The sequence below is a fragment of the Gallus gallus genome, chromosome 8 (assembly GCF_016699485.2).
Source record: "Gallus gallus isolate bGalGal1 chromosome 8, bGalGal1.mat.broiler.GRCg7b, whole genome shotgun sequence".
Taxonomy (NCBI): domain Eukaryota; kingdom Metazoa; phylum Chordata; class Aves; order Galliformes; family Phasianidae; genus Gallus; species Gallus gallus.
In genome coordinates this window covers 4,806,509-4,820,178 of record NC_052539.1, presented here as the reverse complement: position 1 = coordinate 4,820,178, position 13,670 = coordinate 4,806,509, and the positions used below count along the sequence as shown (strand labels likewise).

The 13,670-nt window shown below is 50.0% G+C and overlaps 1 protein-coding gene across 2 annotated transcripts; it reads left to right on the top strand.

The window, feature by feature from the left end:
* The first annotated feature begins 1,492 nt into the window (after positions 1-1,492).
* Positions 1,493-8,615, top strand: FMO3 (flavin containing monooxygenase 3). Of its 2 annotated transcripts, NM_204579.2 has the most exons (9): positions 1,493-1,557; positions 1,656-1,793; positions 3,513-3,701; positions 4,019-4,181; positions 5,003-5,145; positions 5,228-5,427; positions 5,539-5,897; positions 6,296-6,368; positions 7,372-8,615. In NM_204579.2, the coding sequence occupies exons 2-9, from the start codon at positions 1,662-1,664 to the stop codon at positions 7,706-7,708; spliced, it is 1,596 nt and encodes a 531-aa protein (NP_989910.2). In that variant the 5' UTR covers positions 1,493-1,557; positions 1,656-1,661; the 3' UTR covers positions 7,709-8,615. The 2 variants fall into 2 exon arrangements, with proteins under 2 accessions (NP_989910.2, XP_046800206.1); XM_046944250.1 differs by lacking the exon at positions 1,493-1,557 and having other exon boundaries at positions 1,655-3,153.
* Positions 8,616-13,670: the final 5,055 nt, after the last annotated feature.

The window sequence follows — 13,670 nt, the reverse complement described above, 5'->3', positions numbered from 1 at the left end:
TGCAGATGTTGGGCAGAGCTACCTTTGGTGCCACTAGAAATGTCAAGATTTTTATTACGTTTTTACTGACTTCTGCACACCTCAGCTTCTCTCTCTTCCTCTGCCTTCCCATATCTGCAGCCTTTTCCTTCTCTTTGTTTTCCCTTTCTAGAGAGAAAAAACGGAAGAAAATATCCACAATCTCTGTTTTTAGGACAGTGGCAGTGGGGAAATGATGAGTCAAGAGGTCCTTGACCTTTTTGTTCCTGATGCTTGGCAGCTGTGTCACTGGGTAATGATTGACTCCTGCTGCCCTTCCTCTGCCGTCCTCATGCCAGGCATGGGGCAGGCCCTGCCATCATCTCCTTGGTCCCAAGCATCTTTTTCTAACAAATAGCTTAACTTGAAGAAGTCATCCGCTTCCAAGCTGCGTCCTTCTGGAGTCATGAGGAAAAGCCACATCTCTTCCGGGCTGGGAATCCAAAAAGCCAGCTTGGCACGTTATGTGCATTAAGTCCACTTAATCGTGACTCCATAACCGTCCCCTTGAAACCCAAACCAATTTGTCAGACAGCGGAAAAATTAATTATTTCTTTTTTTCTGTTCAATTGGTTGGTTGCTCAACCATTTTGCTGGCATTCTGCATTCTATTTTACTTCAAGTGGAGGCCAGGAATTGATGGATGGACTTGCAGTGAGGCAAAGATGGAGAGAACAGAGCTGGATTTGGGCTTGCAAACAGACTTCTCTGTGCTTGCCTGTGTTTTGTCCTTTTGCAGAGATGTCCTCTGAAGAACATTTGATCCATTTATTAGAAATGAGGCAAATTTGAGGCAATGGGAAATCGTAGAACCACACACCACCTCTCTGAGCTGCCTGTTCTAATGCACCATCACCATTTCTGAGAAGGTATTTTCTAATATCCAACCTGAACCTCCCCTGACACAACCTGAGACCATCACTTCCTATCCTGTTGCTGTTACCCGGGAGCAGAGGCCAACCCCCACATCACCACAGCCTCCTTTCAGGCAGTTGGAGAAAGCAATAAGGCATCCCCTGAGCTCCTCTTCTCCACACTGCCCCATCCCATTCCCTCAGCCACTGCCCATCATGCTTGTGCTCCAGACTCCACACAGCCCTGCTGCCCTTCTCTGGACACAGTCCAGGGCCTTGATGACTTTTTTGTAGTGAGGGACCCAGAACTGAACACAGAACTCGATAAGCAGCCTCGCCAGAGCCTCGTCTGGTCTCAGTGACTCAAGCATTGCCACACTGCTTTGCAGAGGTGCTGGGGGCAGCTGCTTGTTGTCCTTGACCTCTCGCTTGGAAATAATTCCAGCCCGAAGCACCGATTTCCTAACTCAGGAGCTCTGAGCCCGCAGCTCCTCACGTTGCAGCTGTGGGACTGCTAAAGTCCACCCAGCAGAAGGCAGCCATCCAAACTGCTGCAGGGCTCTGGCCCTGCCTCCCATGCCGTGCCAGATAAAAGCTTTGCTCTTGGCAGGAAACGCCTCGACGCCGCAGATCCTCTCCTCCCACAGCTTCCACTCCAAGCTCTGAGGCACCACAGGCTGCACAGGTAAGCGAGGACAGATGAAAAAGCCCCAGGTGTTGCATGGGGCCAGACTGGGCCTAGGAGCGCAACATGGCGCCATGACGGCTGCTCTCCCACCACAGGACACCATGGTGCGACGCGTGGCTGTGGTGGGCGCGGGCATCAGCGGGTTGGCGGCCACCAAGTGCTGCCTGGAAGAGGGACTGGAGCCCACCTGTTTTGAGCAGAGCGAGGACATCGGGGGGCTCTGGCGCTACACGGTGAGGGGTTTGGTCTGCGTGGTCTTCTGGCAATCTGGGGCTAGGGGAGAATCTGGGGGGGCGGTGGCTGCGAGAGCCGCTCAAATGGAGAAACTGACTGTGTTAAAATTCATGATAAGAAGGGTAAAGACATCGGGTTAGCTCTGGGTGATGGCTAACCAGCTCGTAAGTGCCTGGGGAATGCCCTCCTCACGGCCCCTCGGGGCACATTCGCACTCATAGGCGTCACTTGGCTACTGCAGTTGATGGCTTTGGGGTGTTCCTCTGGGGTTGCCTGGGGTTGCCCACAGATTCTACCACTAGAAACCTGAGGAGTTGGTTTAATTTTTAACCCAGAATATTTTTGGAACGTAAAAAAGCTGCACAGAGTGATTTCAGCAAGACACTGATCTGGGCTTGCTGATTCTAGGATCAGCTAGAACACTGACACCTCCAGCCCCAGCGAGACTCTTATTTTGACAAGAATGTAATAAAACACTTAGAGTTTGGTGGGGTTTTCTTCCTTTTTCTTTCTTTCTTTCTTTTTTTTTTTTTTTGTTTTGTTTTTTTTGTTTTGTTTTGTTTTGTTCTGATGCAAATAACTTTCTGTTCTCCAGTTTGCTTCGAGCTCCCTTGGGTGTATTTTTAAGCAAATTTTAGCAGCAGAAAAGTCAAAGTTTCCTGGCAGTTCTGCTTGGGTGATAGGTTGTTTTATTAATTACCCCTTTGGCTAGTTAAAGGTGTGGTAAATGCACACCTGCCCCTTTCTGCCTACTGAGCAGGTGAACCTGCAGCGAGGTGGCTACCCAAAATTTGCTGTTCCCTTGCTGCAGGTGCGTCCATCCCCTAATAGCAGCTGGGTAAAGCTGGGGACATAAATCCCAGCCAGAAAAGCCAACAGCTGCTTTGAATGTCCTGGTGTCCAGACAACAATGCTGGATCATCTTGTACGCGGGACATGTGAGATTTTGGCAGGGATGTGACCCTCTCTGTGTCACAAGCTTGTTGGCCAGCACACCAGATGCATGGAGAGCAGATTTAGGGCAGTTTCACAAAGTATTTATCTCAGCTGCTGATGGTGCCTGGATTTTGTTCCCCTGAGAGCAATAAGCCTGCAATGTCCCCTGTGTGCTCCAGCTAAGCTGAGAAAAATATCACTTTGAGCTCTGCAAGTGATGTTTATAAGAAGCGAGGCTTGAAGTTGAAAATAACAGCTGTGTGTGTGCCCAAGGTTAAGCCCAGACAACAACAGAACTGATCTTTCTACAGTGGTAAATGTAGAAGACATTATGCCAAGTAGAGGACTCTGAGGTTATTACAGGGATGTACTGTGTATGGCTCTTCAGGATGAGCCCACAAAGCCTGTGAGCACATGTGGAAGGTAAGCAGTGGGCTGGTGATGACCCTCTGGGGTGCTCAGTGCCCCTTTTTCTGGGCTTGGTTGGTGAAGCTGAGTGGAAGGACGGGCTGGGAATTACCTGGCCAGACAAGGAGGGCATAGAAAGCATGGGAGGAACTGGGTTGCAAGTGAAGACATTGCTCTGAGAGCCAGACATTGTGGTTCAGGTCCCCAGAACTGAGGTTCTCCTAGTCGTGTTCTTGGGTCAGTTCTCCTGACCCAAAGTCATGACATTGGGTGAGGTTATCTCCAGATTGGCTCAGCATCTTCTTGCCTGTGGCTTATGACTTCCTGGGGTACCCATGACTGTGACCCCTCTAACCGAAGCTCTCTTCCTCCAGGAAAAGCCAGAGGAAGGCAGAGCTAGCATCTACCGCACTGTCTTCACCAATTCCTGCAAGGAGATGATGTGCTACCCCGACTTCCCCTTCCCTGATGACTACCCCAACTACATACACAACGCACGGCTCCATAAGTACATCCGTGACTACGCACAGCATTTTGACCTCCTCCGGCACATCCGCTTCAAGGTAGGAGGGATGGACTTTGCTGCTGTGTCTCAGAGAAAATCCTGCGGCAGACATCCTGAGGGAAAGTCTTGTTGGTTTTGTTAAATTGGGTCTCACCAGCTGCTGGTTGGGTAGTGTCAAATGATCAGTCATCACGGGGAAACCATTGCTTCTGAGGGTGGAAAATCACGTGGAATGGGAGGACACCAGTGGGTTTTCTCTATCCAAAATAATTGCCAAGTCTGTGACCTTGTCTCTGGTGGGGAAAAGGACAGAGCCTGCCTGGCTGCAGTGGGGTACCCGGAGCACTTCCCAAACCTTTATCCCTTTCCTTTAAGACTACAGTCACCAAGATAAGGAAGCGCCCTGACTTCAGTGCTACGGGGCAGTGGGAGGTGGTTACACGGAGTGACGGGAAGGAAGAGGCAGCGGTTTTTGATGCTGTTATGGTTTGCACTGGGCACCATGTCTACCCAAACCTCCCCCTTGCCCACTTCCCAGGTAAGCTATATGAACGTGATTCAGCCGTCACACAGCCAGGTGTGCACTTTACATTCAAATGTTGGGTTTTGGTTTTTTTTTTCAGCATCAAAGATTGGTTTTAGGGGTGAGCTCTGCTCAGGAAATCAAAACTTTTATTTAAGACAAAAGACTGTATCCAAACCATGTCAAAGCAGGGACATTCTTACTGGAGGCAATGCTAATATTTCCTGGAAAAATTATTGCAGTGTTTCCATTTAGTAGAAGTTTCTTCACTAAAGGGTTTCGTAAAGCACTTCTTTTGGCATTTTTTCCATGGTTTCTAGTGCAAATGCTGTGCGCAAACTTTGCTCCTGCTTACAGGATCAGCAGTGGGAAAACTTCCTATGATAAGAAGTATTTGGTGCTGGGGGTCTGTTTGGAGGAGGTATGGTCTTGGGACACTGACTGGCTGGGAAAACTCCCATTGTGTCCTTCATCACCTTCTGTTTTAGAAATTTAAGTTGCTTTTCCATCACTTGCTGGCGCAAAGGCACAAAGACACACCAAGCGGATGGAACGTGGCTGGTCTGGTGTCTCAGGGTGATGATGCTGAGTTGTATCTTTAAGGCACACAAATACCACACAAAGTTATCCTGTTCTCTCATGCTGGGGCTCCCCTCTGTTTAAATATTGAATGAATCCAGAGACAAAAACCCATCTACAGGTTTGCAGCATCCCTCTGCTGTGAGCAACTCCCAGACATGCTCCAGCAGCACCTGCAGGAATGGGAGCAGCCAAGGTTAACGCAGCCACACTTCTTTACTGATGACTTACATCCCTTTCTGTCTTCCTGCTCCCAGGGATAGAGAAGTTTAAAGGTTGCTACTTACACAGCCGGGACTACAAGGAGCCAGAAAAGTTCAGAGGGAAGAAGGTGCTGGTGGTTGGCTTGGGCAACTCCGGCTGTGACATTGCTGTGGAGCTCAGCACCGTGGCCTCGCAGGTATGGGGACCTGAACCAGGGCTGGTTGGAGCTGATGGCCGCCACGAGGGTGGCTCAACCCTGCCTCACCATCCCCCCTCAGGTTTACCTGAGCTCCCGAAGAGGCTCCTGGGTGATGAGCCGTGTCTGGAACTTCGGCTACCCCTGGGACATGCTGCTCATCACCCGCTTCTGGACGTGGCTGGACAACTTTCTCCCCAAGGCAGTCAGTGACTGGCTCTATGTCAGGAGCATGAACCAGCAGTACAAACATGAGGATTTTGGCCTAATGCCGGTGGATGGGTAAGCATGAGGCTATCTGTTCCCAAAGCCAGAAGTGCTGGTCCCAGGCAGGGTGGTATCAAGCCTGTACAGGGCCAGCAGCAGCAGCCAACTTAGGCTTTTTCCTTGCAGATCATCCCGCAGGGAACCGGTGTTGAATGATGACATCCTGAGCCGCATCACCTGTGGTGTGGTGCTGATAAAGCCAAACGTGAAGGAATTCAGAGAAACATCAGTCTTGTTTCAAGATGGGACTGTGCAGGACGACCTCGATGCGGTTATCTTTGCCACTGGTTACTCTCACTCCTTTCCTTTCATGGAGGATGAATCCATCATCGAAAGCAAGAACAACGAGGCTACCCTCTACAAATGCATTGTTCCTCCTAAGTTGGAGAAGCCAACCATGGCAGTCATTGGATTGGTCCAGTCCTTTGGATCCGCCATCCCGACAGCAGATGTCCAGTGCCGCTGGGCAGTCAAGGTGTTTCAGGGTAGGTGAATGAGCTAAGGTCCCTAAATGGGAAGTAGCATTTCCCATCAGCAATTACACAGATTCCAACTAAAAATGAGGGCAGCACATGAGTGCTGGAAATACCAGCAACAGGTTCTCCCCGGGATGGGCTGCCTTGTGCCATGGAGAATAGGTCACTTATCAACCACCCGTAGATGTCAGTGAGGTCCCTGTGGTGGGGCAGCTATCTGGGCATCGCCACACATCCTAAAGGACAGGGGGATCTGTTTTATCACAACCCTGATGCCCAAGTTTGATCCAAGCTCAAGGGAAGAGAAGTGCCCAAGGATTCAACTGACCCCTACAGACCCCACCTGCTGCAGGAGGGATCTCCTGGGCATCATCACCCTTTGCCAACACTCCTCCTGTTCTTTCCAGGGCTCTGCACTCTCCCCTCAGTCAACGAGATGCTGGAGGACATAGAGGAGAAGAAGAGGAGTAAGATCAGATGGTAGGTGCAGTTCATGGGACGCTGCCCAGGAAGGAGGAGGAAAAACCTTGCTGTCTTCTCAGCCTGGGTGGGCTGGATGTGGGCATGGGGAGGGCTGCAGCAGGGGCAAGCTCCTAGCAAGGAGACCATTCTGAACTGCTCCGTTCATGACCCAGATGAGCAAACCCAATGGGACCAACACAGGAAGGTCGTACCCAGCTTCCTTGGTGTCAGTTCTCAGGTTTCCACCCGCCCCAGGGTGGTTGAATTGGGCAAATCTGTGCAGAAAATCTGTGATGGTAAGATTTCCTGTCTGAAAATGCTGCTTTGCAGCATTTGTAGAGTGTTATTGGTCTGGAAAAAACACAGAAATTGAGGCCCCAGCAAAAACTGAACATTCCCTCATTCTCATTCTTCAGTAACATTTTTTTGTTTCATAAAGTACACAGAGGTCTTGTTTACCCCTCTTTGCTCGTATCTCACATTATAGTGAAGCAATACTTTGCCAATATGAGGACGGTCAAAGCTGAATCTGGCCCAAGCAATGTTTTCTGTTGTTTTTAGAAACTGTTGCGTTGCAGGAAGTTCCAAAGCACAGCGCTGCTGTGGGAGCCAGATCCCCTCACCACCACCAGCAGCAGTGATGTGTGGCCATGCCCCAGTCCAGCACCGCTCCCCAGTTTTAGGGGACAGCAGGGACAGGTGCCACCTTCCCCAGGCTGACAAGGGGCACATCATCCCCTTCTCAAGGCTCTGTGGGGGAGCAGATTTCCTGTCCCTTGCATTAATGTCATGGGAAAAGATGGCTGCCAAGCACAGAAAGCTGTCTGTGTTCTCTGCCAAATCCTCGTGCTATTTTGACCCTGCACTGAATGTGTCTGAATTTAAGGAGGATTTCCTCCCTGCCCATCCTGGCTGCTGCTACAGGGTCCCCTCAAGCAGCAAGAACACAAGATGATGTCATGTCGAGAGAAATAAGGAGATCTAAAGCAGTCCCTCTCTTCTTCTACCCTCTCTCTCAAAGGTTCGGGACAAGCAACACGCTGCAGACCGATTATATCACCTACATGAATGAGCTGACCTCAGCCATCGGTGCGAAGCCCAACGTGCTCAAGCTTCTGCTGACAGACCCACTACTGGCCCTGAAGGTCTTCTTCGGCCCCTGCACCCCCTACCAGTTCCGCCTGACGGGACCAGGGAAGTGGAGTGGGGCCAGGAAAGCCATCTTCACCCAGTGGGACCGGACGCTGAAGCCCACGAGGACCCGTGAAGCCCCCCCTGCCACCAGTACACTCCCCAGCCTGCTGGTGCTGGGGATGCTCCTCATCCCCCTCCTCCTCCTCCTCACTGTGCTCTACTAGTAGGGGGATGGGGAGGGCTGCAGGCTTACCGAGTGGCTCTGTGTGCGGGATGCTTTCTGCTGAGCACTGTCTGTGCTGCTTCATCAATTCATCAAGAGCTCCCCTATATATAATATACAGCAATGTAAATTGATGTAACCTTGGTGCCTTGTGAATCTGGGACCTCTCTCAGCTATGGCTATGACAAAGTATAAAAGTGTCAGCTGGTGATTTTATCTCTAAACATGTGTTCAGTGTGTGATGCATTGCTACGTGTCTTCAATTCCACCTTTCTACAGTCTTCTATAGTGGAGAAATGGAGCTAACATGTTTGCCTGTTCAGTAAATGCTTTGTTATGTTATATATATATAAGTAAAACAAATGGGGCACAAGAAATTTCTCCCCCCCTCCCCCCCACCCCCACCAACCCATGCCCAGCCTTGCATGATGCCATATAGTATGGGTTATTCCTTTGGCTATTTAAGGTCAACTGTCCTGGTTCCATCCCTTCCCTCCTCCTTGTGCCCCCCCAGCCCCTCCGTGTCAGGACAGCAAGAAGCTGAGAACAGAAATGTCCTTGGCTCTGCGCAGCACTGCTCAGCAACAGCTAAAACATCGCTGAGTTATCAGTGCTGGTTTCCTCCTAAAGCCAAAACACAAAAGCATCACACCAGATACTGTGAAGGAAAAAATCAATCCTGTCCCAGATGAAATGTGGATACGCTTCTCATTTCAGATAAGAGGAAAAGTGTTTTTACTCTTCATTTACCATCATGAATGTTATTGCATTTTGTGATCAATACATCCTATGGGCTGCAAGCTGAGCCAGGCATCAGGCTTGGTGTGGGAAATAACTCTAACTTGAGTGTTAATAGCAAAATGCTTGAACTAACCGCTATGGATAATAAAAACAGAAGTAGCCATTCAGGTGTGGATTTCAGACAGCCCTTACTTCTTTCCTTATTGCTGTACCTAGAAAGTAAGAGTTGGTTACAACACGTCCATGGGCACAAAGCTTTCCTCAAAGGTGAAGCCTGGTATAAAAGATCTTAATGCACACTTGATGAACAAAAAGATGGACTGGTAGTTTAGGCACTGGAATGGGCTTCCCAGGGAGGTGGTGGAGTCACCAACCCTGGAGGTGTTCAAGGAACATTTGGATATTGTGTTGAAGGACATGGTTTAGTGAGAACAGTTGGTGGTGGGTGGATGGTTGGACTGGGTGATCCTGTGGGTTTTTTCCAACCTCGGTGATTCTATGATACTATGATCATGAGGACCATGGCCAGATCCCACTCTCTAGCTGATTTTGAGTGCATAGTACAGTGTAGCTGATCCCTCGGACAGAAGAGAGGAGTCTTGGCTCCAGTCCTGCCCGACCTGTTATCTACTCTCTGCTCGGGTTTGCTCATAGCAAACAGATTTAAAAGCCTGTGTCCAGACAGGTCTGAAGTCCAGCAGGCTCAGCCTGGCTTACCCTTGCCTGGTTCAAAGGCTTTCGAGATGCAACCAGCAACAGTTGTTGTGTGCCTCCTGCTGTAGGATGGGTGGATTTCTCCTTCATTGGGTGAGGTGGGGTTATGCCTTGAGAGCACACATAAAAACTGAAGGAAGAGACTTGGAGGCTGGTGTAAGGAGGGGGTGGATGGGGCTGGGAGCTGGGCAGAGGGTTGCAGGAGGGCTGGGAGACAGGGAACTGTACCCTGGGGGACAGATGGTGTGTCTGGAGCTGGCTAGGCTGCAGCAGCCTGCAGCAGGAACACCTGGTGCTGGTGGGCCCAACCTCAGGTACCTCCTAGAATTCTGCCCTAAAGCTGCAGAAAGCAACCCAACAGCTGGGCAGTATTCCTTCCAGACTGAAAAAAAAACACAAAAACCAAACCTATGGGAACCTTCCAGCAAGGGTAAGAACTGCACTGCTATAAGGAAGCACAGCAGAGCCAGCGTTGCTTTAGCGAAAGAAGACGTGAGATGGCCAAACTGAGGATTCTACTGTCCTGGGTGGGACTTGGGTCAAAACAACCTCAGGAGAAGGCATTGCCAGCTCACCTCTGATGCTGTTTCCAGATCCACTTTGTGTGCAACAAACCAGAGGGCCCATGCTCTTTTCTAGCCACCATCCAGTGCAGCCCTACGGCACTAGGACCACCTGTGAGTGCCCAGCATCTCCTCCAGCCAATTAGCAAGCAAAGCCTTGAGCTCCTCTATCAATTTAAGGAAGCTGACATTTAAACTGATGGAAAGGTGATATTGCAAAATGTCTTTGAATGTCTCCAAATGCAAATAGCTTGGCTCTGCTGTGGAGATTTACAGCAGGCTGCCCAGGGAGGTGGTGAGGTCCCTGGAGGTGCTCAAGAGCCATGGAGATGTGGCTCTGTGGGATGTGGGCAGTGGGCATGGTGGAGTTGGGTTGGACTTTAGTGGTGTTAGAAGTCTTTTCCAAACTTGGTGATTCTATGACTCTACTCGAGTGCACAGAGAGCAGCAGGTTGCCTAGTGTTCAGGTTTTTGTCCTTATGCAGAACTTCATTCTGGGAATCAACACAGCAAGTGCTCCTGGGTGGAAGCTGAGGTGATGCAAGAGCTTATCCCTGTAGGATGGGGAGCACTGCTGTGTCTCTGTGCCAGGGTTTGGGAATGTCAAGCACAGCATACCTGTGCTTGAGGTGCTCTTGGAGTAATTGTAGGAATTGAAAGCATTTAAACACCGAGCTCAGGAGGAGGGGCAGTGTTTACGGAATGTGACCAACCGTGTCGATGGTATTCTCAAAAACACTTGAGGACAGTGGTAGTGGTAGAGGTAGGGAGGTGCTTTGTGGTTGGGGTCTGCTTTGTGTTCTGGTACAAAGCCATGGTGAACAAGGGAGAGAGCATGCATCCACCAGGCCTGATCTTGTGAAGACTTTTAAGTCATCGTCTGATGGAAACACTTCACTGTACACATAGAAACCTCCGAACCCAAGAAGCTAAGGGCAGCTCCTTTCCTGCCCCCACTGACACAATGGGAGGCAGCAGGTTTAACAAGGACAACGGCTTCACCATGACAAAGTCCACAGCCTGCACACATGAAAAACATAGAACTTCTTATTAAATCTGGTTAAATTTTGCCAGGAGTGTTGGATTAAAGCACTTGTGCTCACAAGCCCGTGCCTGCCCTGGCACATCCTTTGGGTCTCCTCTGTGGTATCTCTTGTGAGAGCTCAAGGTACTGAACATACCTGGTTTTGATAAGAAGAAACATAAATGTGCCACCGGTGTTGGCTGCTGCTTGCTTTGGGGTCTTCTTTACTGCTCCCAGCGCAGAGTAAACAGGAGAACAGCCCCTCCTGCTTGGCGTAGTGGGTTTTGTTGTTGTTAGTGTTTTTAGCAGGAAAGTTGCCTTTTGACCCCGGGGGCATCCGTCCTGCTTCAATGCACAAGCAATTTAGCAATTTTTTTTCAGGGCTAAAATCCAGCTCTAAAAAATAGGGGCACGTTGCCACCAGCAGCTGCTCACAGCCTCCTCTGCCCCCAAGTTTTCTGGGCACCACCACCCGAATGAACCTGGGATGCCTCTGGATCATACCAGTCCTTCCCACCACCACCATCCCTTCGACCATCATCCATGGTGGTCACCACCATCCAGGTGGCCTGCTGCCAGGTCCCAGGTGCCACCGCTCCTCCCACAGCAAACCCAGGTTGTGCAACCACCATGAGAACAGCCAGTCCCACAGTAGCCCCCTGTGCTCCCTATAAATTGAGGTGGGGCTGCTCCACCTGCAGAAGGGAGTGTGGTGCTGGGAGGTAAGGGGATAGCCAGCCATATCCATGGGTTCACTTTACTCCCTGTCCCCCTCACCCTCCCCCCACCCCCCCACATATTTTTGGGGTTAGCTGCTATAGGGAGAGCACAGGAAGGTGGCAGCTCTCACCACGGGGCAAACAGGGGCATGGGGTCCTGGGTGTTATCTCTGGCTTCTCTGCTATAGGGTAGGGAATGAAATGCCATGCATAGCTGAGATGTTTGTCATGCAAGTTAACTCCTGACATGCAAGGGGAAAAAAAAGTAGTGAATAAATAAACAGCCTACGCTTGTGGTTTTTTTCTTTAACCTGACAAAGTCCAGTTTTCATTTAGAACTTGGGAAGCCAAGAGTTTTGAAGTTTCTACTGAAAGCTGAAATTGTTCATAGGAAGTGGGGTGTTACATAGGAATTTGTCCAACCCCACCTTTCTGCTGAAAGCTACTTGCTGCTGACTGTTTGCCCCCCAGTGTGCCACTGTCTCCCCAAAGTGCCACTGTCCCATAGCAGCTAGAAGCATGTCCCAGGGTGGAAGAGCTGGTGCCATTTGGCCACGGTGCCACCAGGCTGGTGACCATGCTGGGATCAAACTGAGGCTTGCAGCAACCCTGCAGCCATCCATCTGTCTTGCACTTCCCCAGCAGGAAGGCTTTGGGAGGCAGAAGCAAAACATCTCTAAAGCTGCAGTGTTACAGCTGCAGCAGTAGCAAAGCTGGTGGCATCTGTCCTGGGGGCAGCAGACAGGATGCACGGGCCTGGAGCAGCCCCGTGCACATTTGAATCTGTTTTCCTAAGAAAGGCTGTGGCAGAGCTCCAAAGATTAGACACAAATATTTGCAAAGCCAATAAAGAGGGGTAGTTCAAACAAGATTGCAAGAAATTTGGCAGTGGTTTGTCCCTGAGCTGCAGACTCATAAAGAGAGTTTCCAGGGCAACTGCAGGGCTTTATGAGCAGCCTGGCTGGCACGCAGAAAGGGGATGGATTTCTTTATTGGAAAAAAAGAAAAGAGAGAGAGAAGTTTAAATGGCTTTAAATGTTCATCTAGTTTGTAAATTAAGAGTCCAGGTAAAGGGAGTGAAAGGTTTTCCTGCTGTGCAGAGATATGAAAGACCTCAGTTTGGGAGGGAAACACCAATTCTGTGTGCATGGGATGGAGAGCTGGGCCTCCCTGAGTCTCCACTGGCCATCCATTGCAGCTCTTCTCTCTTGCCATATGGATTGTTCCTGCAGAATGTATCCCTGTAAAAGTCACAAGTGCTCAAGTAATTAAGGCTGGTGCATTCGTAGCCAGCAGTACAAACAGCTCAGTGGATTTAAGGGGAATCCTGTCTTTGTGGTTGGCATGGGCAGTTCGGGAGGGAACATCAGGGTGGAGGTCAGCTGTGTGGCCATGGACGTACCACCGCCAATGGGGAAGATGAAATACGGCGGTCTCAAATTGTACCAGTGGAGGTTCAGGTTGGATATTAGTAAAAACTTGTTTTCAGAAAGAGAGTTTGGGCACTGGCACAGGCTGCCAAGGGAAGTGGTGCGGTCACCATCCTTGGAGATGTTCAAGAAGTGTGGAGGTGTGGCACTGAGGGACAGTCGGTGGGCACGGTGGGGACAGGTTAGGGTTGGACTCAGAGATCTCAGCGGTCTTTTTGAACCATAATGATTCTGTGCTGGAGGTACTGTTGAAGGACAACTCAACTGTCTGCCACAACTGCCCTGAAGAGGAGCTTATTGATACTGTAGTCTTCTAGACGAGCTCCCCTGTACTACAATGCTTTCAGGCTGGGCACGTCTCGTCTCTCAAATAACTCAGTGCACAGAGATGAATATGGAAGCTCAGGTGCGTATATATGAGTCTTGAAGAAACTCTGGTGGATCCATCTTGGCAGAATTTGGTGCTTCTTAAGGGACAGGTGGTTTGTCCCCAGTGAACATCAGAGGAGAGGAAAAGGTGCAGGTGAATTCATCTCAGCGTGCTTTGGCAGAACGAGCACTGCTGAGCTAAATACAAGTAATGAGACTCCCCTGTCCTCCTGGGCAAAGGCATCCCTCATTTGCTATTGCAGAATGAGACCATGCATCCTTTCCCCTAGAAGTTAAACCCCCCAAGATGCATCCAGCCACTTATCTGCTTGTGCTGAGCTGATGCAACCTGTGGTCTGACACTGATATTTTGCGTGTTGAGGGTGGGAATGCATTGATTCAA

What these genes read in the sequence shown, in the direction of transcription:
- FMO3 (NM_204579.2), top strand. Translation starts at nt 1,662, where the DNA reads ATGGTGCGACGCGTGGCTGTGGTGGGCGCGGGCATCAGCGGGTTGGCG. An exon ending in GGGGGCTCTGGCGCTACACG is followed by an intron (nt 1,794 to 3,512) that starts GTGAGGGGTTTG and finishes CTCTTCCTCCAG; the next exon opens with GAAAAGCCAGAGGAAGGCAG. An exon ending in TCAGCACCGTGGCCTCGCAG is followed by an intron (nt 5,146 to 5,227) that starts GTATGGGGACCT and finishes ATCCCCCCTCAG; the next exon opens with GTTTACCTGAGCTCCCGAAG.